Consider the following 7988-nt stretch of genomic DNA (forward strand, 5'->3'; position numbering starts at 1 on the left):
ACATGTAAATAGAGAAAACACAACCAAATGCAGAAGCTTTGCAAGTAGCACAGACAGCTACAGAAACTGTTTCCGGGGGACACTAAAAAAGACGCACGCGACTGCGAACAGCACTTGTGGTCACCGAAAAAACTAACAACTTAGCTAATTTTCCCACATCACTTATGGAAAGCTGACTCCAATGTTTTCATGAGTCCCCTGGAAATACTTTTCGTTGCTGTCTGTGCTACTTGCAAAGCTTCTGTATTTGGTTGTGTTTTCTCCATTTGCATGTGTTTTCTCACGATACAGTATGTTGAGCTCTCAGGAGCTCTCTACTTCGAGTTTCAAGTGTGATTACCAAGAAAGATAGAAGTCTTGGTTAAATGGTTGGCTCAAATCATGTCAGCCATGGGACACTGAAGTGAAAAACAAATGTTTACAAGAAAAATATGCAAAAACACAAATGATGACAGACGAGGCTTGCATCATCTTCGCACATTTGGACTTACAGTTTTCCTCCTACTCTCTGCAATACTGCTCAATCTCTGTGAAGCTGAAGGGGAATTGTGAATGAACCTAAATGTAGCATCCACTGTAACCATTTAGTGTCAAAGTGTGTGAGGGAGATTTCTGTATGTAAATACTTTATATAAGACGCTGTGTACTACTTTGCCTGTTGAATGTGTTGATTTGGATGCTACCTACCATGCAAAAAACGCCAAACAAAACCCATTCAGTGGAGCGTGCATTCCAATCCGTAAGATTGACACTCCTTCGTGCTTACCTGTTTGACACACCAGGCCCATCGAAAGTCCACATGTATTAGTGTCTGGCAGCGCCCATGGGAATCTACTTATAGGATAAAGCTAAATATGTGCTACTCAGGAAACATGCCTGCCCTCTTTTAGGACAAAAATCTGATCTACTTATTGAAGGTTGTATCCTTGGCCAATATTATGAGGCAGTTACATCAGTCGCTTACTTGGAACTTAATTTACCACATCACAGTTACAAAGTCTTTAAATAATATAATATAATATAATTAGTTCACTTGTTTGCTTGGAAGTGTACCAATAGTACAACTCTTAATATTTTCAATGATGACATACAGACACTAATTAGGAAGGAGAAAATAGTGACAGCAAACTTTTTTTGTTGTCAGGTTGGTGAAAAATATAAGAGAAATGAAGTGTCTGAGTATGACACGTATTTAAAATAGGAGACACTGCAGTGTGCTTTCAAAATTTTACAATATGCAACTAACAGATGCAGCAAATATTGATTCACTTTAATGGTCAGCTTGAGTAAATGTCCGTCTCTTCAAACAATGGCAGATGTCTCAAAATGTGTTTGTGTTTTTCATAAAAAAAGCATCAGCAGCAAACGTTCTTTCTTATTTTCTAATCCTCCTCCACCTTTTCTTTACCAGTACCCACAAAGCCAGTGTCTCCATATGGTGCTTACAATGGTCAGCTACGCAGTTGTGTGTACCAACCCACTGAAATAGCCCTGATTGCCAAGGGTCTGACTAAGGTGAGTGTACACAGTATTTGACACACACACACACACACACACACACACACACAACATTTCCTTATTCTGTTTACATCTAAAATAATCACTTCTTTGTGCGTTTCTAAAGATGGACCAAGGCACGATGTTCCCTCGAGCCAGAGCTCCTTCTTTGAATCCAGGAAGCAGTAGCTCCCTGCCTCGTTCAATCGAGTCCTTACCTTCTTAAGGACTGTCACACGCAGGCAGCGCGAGTCAAGAGTCACCACTCAACGCTCGGTTGTTAGAGCTATGAAAAAAATCTCCACCAGCGGTTTGTCCTAGTATCAAATATAACATGTCCCCCTTTCTCTTCCTACTTAACAGTGGTTAAGCTACAGCAATAGGCGGTAATGTGACCTAGCTCCTCTCACACACACTTCTTATACTTTATTTCCTCTAATGTTCGTGCATTGTTTGTCTGTTTTGTATGCACAAGGGCTGAGTGACACTCAATCAAAAGGTTGTAAAGACACTGACAATATATGAGATGGACATCTTATGAAGGCAAATGTATAAACCGCTCAAAAGTCTGGACTCGCCTGCCACAAAAGCTTGATTCGGTACAGTCAGATTGCTGAGAGGGCTACTCTGTTTTTGAATGGTCTTTCACACTTTTAAGTGGTTCAATAACAATCTAGGGTCACTTATGATTTTCAAAATTGAAGGGTATTTGGGGGGGAAATGGTTGCAGCAGTATTCTCCGTGATGCAACACTGTGGGGGCAACGCCTAAATAGAAGTTTGAATCATTTATTGAGGCTAACACTATTTCAGATGTAAATGAGACATCTGGTGTCTGAATAGCCTACTGTTTTTACTCTATGTTGAAGTAGCCAGTATTGAAGAATAAAAACATCAATATAACAGGTGACCAAAACTTATGAACGGTAGTTTATGGCCAAAATGATTTTCATATGGAAAGTTTGTGCCTCAGCTCCTCTATTTCATTCCCATCCTCACTCAATGGAAAATAGTGCCCTACCTGTACCCTACCATCAGCTATAAACCAGCTTTGCTTAACTGTAACTTCACTCACTGGACAAAATAAAAAGTCAATAACCTGAGATAAAGAGTGGCATTTATGTATTCCCATGGGGAAGCATCTACTTTACATTCTAGCTAAGAGCAAGACCAAAAACTGTTCTGTCTCTACAAAATCTAAATCCCAAAGTGGAACACTGTGTAACATTTTCAGGTGACAACTGATTTTCTATAGGTTGATAGTGGAGAAACAGTAGACAGGAATTAGGTGCAGGGTTTAAAGGTCTATAATGTAACTGTTACAAGTTTTTATTCACAAACACTAAAAATGTGTGTTCTCACTGATGTCACTTAAAATATAAAAAACTGCTGATTTGTTTATCTGTTGTTATACATACTCCGTTTACTTGTGAAATAATGTTGTGGCAGACTTCCTCTGAAAGCCATATGATTTTGTAGTGTCCTGGATTTATAAAAATTCAACTGTATGTAAAAGGTATAAAAAAATGTAACTTATTAAACCTGTACATGTTCCTTAAATCCTGTGTGGCTGTTGGATCACTGTAACAGGTAACACAACTCACAAGGCGGCACATGTGGGATAATGCAAGAGGAAGTATCACAAGGATCAGCATGTGCTGTACATAGAGCAGTTATTTACATATATTGGCTTGATAAACATTAACTGTCATACTGTGGTGTAAGCAACTATTTTATGTGGCACTGAATGATATGTTGGGGATGTTACACTACCCAAACAGTAATATACTGTATATAATAATTCTCTTCCTAGTTTGAATTTAGGACTGTAACAGTCTTAGAGCTACTACGTGTGCGCACTTATATTTTGAGTTTAGGCATTAACAATACATTTGATGTAGTTTCTGATAAAAATGAATGCAAATAATCACACTATGACTGAATGGGATTTAATTACTGAAAAAACTAAGTTTTAAAATGCTACTGAGGGTTTATGGTTTTTAAATAAACATACTGTATATTCAAAACATTATTTTGGAAAGACAAATTAGCATGGACAACTGCTTTGACTTATGAGCTCTTCCTTTTCTCTACAGGGAGAGGAACAATTATTCACATATAATTTGTCACACACACACACACTTTAAGAGCTTCAGAATGAGCTGCGGCTGCCTAGCAGCAGGCTGAGTAGGCTCTCTCCCAATTACTCCCACCATCCTGTACTGTCAGCAGCCATGAGTACTTGCTCAGAGATGAAATTGCTCACCAACTGGAAATCAGACACATCAGAAAAGAGAACGTGCTCGTGCCTGCACCCTTTAATCTCCTGCATGAAGGTGCAAAGACCAGTGATCTTGTCTAACAACCTGATCACAACAGGATTAATCCAAATTTAAATTTAAACAAAAGAAAGAGTAGAGAGATTTGATATAACATTCTCTTTGCATTTCCCAACAACGTCCCACTCTTTACTTTGTAATTGGTGTCTAATGTCACTGAGCTGGTTAGCTTTATATTAATACATTAGACATGAAGTCCTGATCAACAGTGACTTGAGCTGACATAAAAAAAAGCATCTTTCTCTGACAGGCAGCAACTGTAATCCCCTGATAATATGAATAGCTGTCTTGTGCACATGGACACGGGTGGTTACATGACCAGTAGTGGTTGAGCCCGGCTCAAAGGAGTCAGCACTACCAATCACAAGCAGCTGTTCCCACTTAATGAATTTCCTTGTCACTGTGACAACCCTCAGAGGACAAACACGGACATAGAAAAATAAAAAAAAAGCTGATCAAACAGAAATCAGTGAGCACAGACTAGGCAACAGGGATTTAATATTAATAGGTAATGGGATCTAGTGATATCATTCACTATATCACAAATATATGAAAATAATGTTTGCTTTTAGTTCTACGATGCTTTGAAAGAACAACAAAACATCTCTGAACTTGTACATTTTGTCCCAGAGGCCAATATTTAAACAAAGGCCTTGTTCATGGGGGTAAACCTTTTACGGATTACAAAAGTAAATAGCTGTGCCAGGCTCTAATAAGTGATCTGAAAAAAGCTGATGTGATTTATTTGTCCCGGGATTCAGGCTCTCAGAGAGGTACAAGAGAAAACAAGGGACCGCTTTTATAGTTAATTTCCCCCACATTTCTAGAATGTATTCCTATAAGTGAGGTCCAAAATTATTTCTCGTGCTTGGCAACCGCAGCTGAGAAAAACTATCATGCAATCTTCAAAGGTTGACTGTGTTACCTGCTGAAAGCTCCGCGACAGCTGGGGAATATACCTGGTGGTAAGACTTGTTTCTCAACAGCAGGAATTAACTTTGAACCTCATCTTTTTAAGCCAATATGGACGAGAAGTCCTTAAAGTGATCAGGGAAAAAAATGGGAATTCGAACATCTACAATTACATGACAAACTGTCTGCTGATGGTTGTTTTGTACAGACTGAAAATATGTTCACATATATAATATTGCATGGTGTGCCACAAAAAAAAAATGTTTTGCTTTACAAAAAGTCCAAAATAATTCAGTTCACTCCCCATACAAACAAAATAAAACCAGCTTTCTACTGGAGGACTGCCATCTAGTGGGTCCAAAAATAACAATCATAGGTTGATTCTTGATGATTTTATTGTCTACCATATCACAAATGTTACCTAAAGATGAACACAGCGTAAATGAACACTTACCAGTAAACATCCAACACAGTTACAGGGTGACAAATCAACAGAAGTCACCTGTCTGGATGTGTTTAGCCGTCATCAGTTTGTCTTCTTTATACACATTTAAACAGGCATTAATAATAGTGTATGTCCTGTTCACTTTTGAGCTTAACGTGATATTGAGAGTGGCAGTGGGAATGCTGATAGTAACTTATCTCATACTGTGGCCTGTGGATGCAAATGTTTGCTTCTTTCCCTGACAGTTAGCTACATTGAGGTAAGCTCCCTCGCTGGAATATTCCATTGTTACATAATACAGTCCGTCTGCTCATGGTTATCTTACAATGTGAACTGCCCTGCTGACTCAAGCGAGGGACTTTCTTTGACACAAACTGTCACTGAAGGTTTTTGAGTTTTTCCAGACCAGCAGTCCTGGCCTCGTGCTGCAGCTGTTTCTGTTTCTTAAGATGACGGTAGGCCTCCACCGCTCGCACCCTCTCCTCCTCCATTATTCTCTGTCTGGCCATGGAGGGCTTGGTTGTGGAAGCAACGGTTTGGCCGAGGAGAGAGTTGAGAAGCAGGTTCTTTGATCCCTTTTGGATGACGCAGGTGGAAGAGAGGGAAAAAAAAATTAAAAAAAAAAAATTAATTAACCTCTTACTCAACCATTACAATCACCAAAATGACATTGGATAACTGCATAGCAAGTTACCTGAGATTTGACCGGAGCTTTCCTGGGTTTGAAACTCAAAGACGGCGGGGCCATTGAAACTTCACCAAAGGGAACATTATCTACAAAACAAAAACCCATCATATCAGTACACAAACACAAATTATTTTACTCTGTAGAGTTGAGAGGAACATGTAATTAGAAAAATAAACATTTTGCAGCTTTTTCATAAGCTTGGCCTGGAGAAAATCAGCTGGTTACTTCTCACTTTGAATTCAGGGCTACACGCCAAAAACAAACAAAATCCCCTCGCATTAAAGGTAAATTCTGTAGCATTTTTGCTGTAGCGAGAAGCGAGAATTATAGATTTAAAGCTCTCACACGCTTATTGAAAAATGAATGCCTTTTTAACACAGTGGATCATTGCAAAGGTCTCTTTTTTGATTTTCCCCACCAAATGATTATTAAACAGCTACAGCACATTCAAAAGCTTGTGTCAAAATTAGAACAAGAAGTTCCTCCTGTTTAAATTTAAAAAGTATTGTGACTTCCAATTGGCTTTAGAATATTTTTTTCTGCAGTGCAATTATAAATCACTGAAAGGCTTAGGGAAACGTTTTCTGATAAACCTGAAGAATATAAACCCAGTGGGATCCTTTGATTTTTCAGGGAACGATCAGCTTCTAGAAAACTAGTTTGGCCAGTGCATGTTTATAATGAATTATAGAGGAAATACCTCCTCCCTCACATCCTTCAGTGGCAAATGTTGCTGAATAAATATGCTTTCCTTACCAACAAACATCTCTTTTTCCAACATGTCCTCCTGTCTGTCCAACTTCTTCAGTTGTAGTCTCTGTAATCTGCCTTTATCATACCTGTAGCAAGACAACAAAGATCGAAACAATTAGATATGTGCCACCGAGGACTCGGTTGGCCCCACATCAACACAAACACTAGGAGAAACAGCTGCATACTCACTCTTTCTTTTTCTCAGACTTGCCCTTGTCTGCAGGCTTCTCTTGTTCATCTATATCCAGCTCAGGCTTCCTGTCTACCTGGTTCTTGGTGAGGAAGAGGACGTGATTTGTCTCATTCTGCATGCGCCGCACGTATGCTTTCTCACTTTCCATCTTTCTCCTCTTGAAATGTGGGACGGGTATGTCTCCATCCTGGGAATCCTCTGGTTTACCTTTAGGGGGAATGACTGAAGAGACAAAGACACAAATCCCTCATTGGTTATAAACAAACCCATGGCTTAAATAGTAGAATCAGAATGAGAAATACTTTTATAAATGTGTTATAGTAACTCTACCAGCCAAGGTAGGTCCTTATGTAGATGCATAAGGTATACGGATACATGACAGTGTAAAGAAGCTTTTCTACTCACCATCTTTAAGCTTTTTGGCCTTCAAGGGTCCCGTTTTCATCCTCTCCTTGCTCTTCATGATCTCTCGGAGCCTGAAGGGGATGTCTTTCAGGTGGTCTGGTTTGGCTCTCTTGGGTTTAGCATCTCGTTTGAACTTCTTATCACTAAAGTTTAGACACATTGCAGTCCAAATAGCATTTAGGGAAAAAAAAAAGTGGAGTCAGTATTTTTAAAAAGGCACATGTCACTCACTTAAATACAAGGATGATGTAAACAAGTTGAATCTCATTTTTAACAGCTCGCAACTAATATCAGCTAACAGCTAGCCAGCAGTTTTTTCTGTTAGAGTTACGTTACCTTGGGTTTTTTCCGGCCTTGTCCGCTTGTTTCCCCGACTCGTTTGGCTTGTTCCTTTTATTCTTTCCCATGTTACTATAGTTTATTTCAATGCATCACAAATGAATTACCTTAACAAAACAATAACACATGTGGAACAGCGTGTGGAACCTTTGACGCAGGAACCTCAAACCCAAAGCGGCAGGAGGGAGAGAGGAAGTGAAGAGCTCTCACTCCGTGTGCTTTCACGGGTACCGTTCATTGTGGTGCATTCATGGGTATCGTGTACTGTCAATGGTACTACTCACCTGGAGGAAATCTGTCAAAGGAAATAAAAAAGATCCAGTTCCCCTCCTCTGCAATTATATATTTCGCTTTTATCAATTTCAGAGTGTTTAAAGACTCATGTTGTGTGTCTAGGACCTCACTCCTCTCCTTTAAT

The 7988-nt window shown here is 39.3% G+C and overlaps 2 protein-coding genes across 2 annotated transcripts in view; one reads left to right on the top strand and one right to left on the bottom strand.

Annotated features, from left to right (window-relative positions):
• Positions 1–2343, top strand: part of LOC118322708 (G-protein coupled receptor family C group 5 member C-like) — a 4029-nt gene extending 1686 nt beyond the window's left edge. Inside the window, exons 2-3 of the mRNA XM_035654462.1 lie at positions 1412–1515; positions 1625–2343. Coding sequence (XP_035510355.1) covers positions 1412–1515; positions 1625–1723 — 203 coding nt within the window. The 3' untranslated portion in view covers positions 1724–2343. The remainder of the gene's footprint in view (positions 1–1411; positions 1516–1624) is intronic.
• A 2781-nt stretch (positions 2344–5124) lies between these two features.
• ccdc137 (coiled-coil domain containing 137) lies at positions 5125–7757 on the bottom strand. Its single transcript, XM_035655678.1, has 6 exons — positions 7568–7757; positions 7232–7374; positions 6823–7048; positions 6637–6719; positions 5887–5966; positions 5125–5767 (listed from the first exon to the last, which is right to left on the bottom strand). Exons 1-6 carry the CDS (start codon positions 7636–7638, stop codon positions 5570–5572), a joined length of 801 nt encoding a protein of 266 aa, XP_035511571.1. The 5' UTR covers positions 7639–7757; the 3' UTR covers positions 5125–5569.
• Between the last annotated feature and the right edge of the window lie 231 nt (positions 7758–7988).

The sequence above is a fragment of the Morone saxatilis genome, unplaced genomic scaffold, assembly GCF_004916995.1.
Source record: "Morone saxatilis isolate NCDOM2014 unplaced genomic scaffold, NCSU_SB_2.0 Contig14, whole genome shotgun sequence".
Lineage (NCBI taxonomy): Eukaryota > Metazoa > Chordata > Actinopteri > Moronidae > Morone > Morone saxatilis.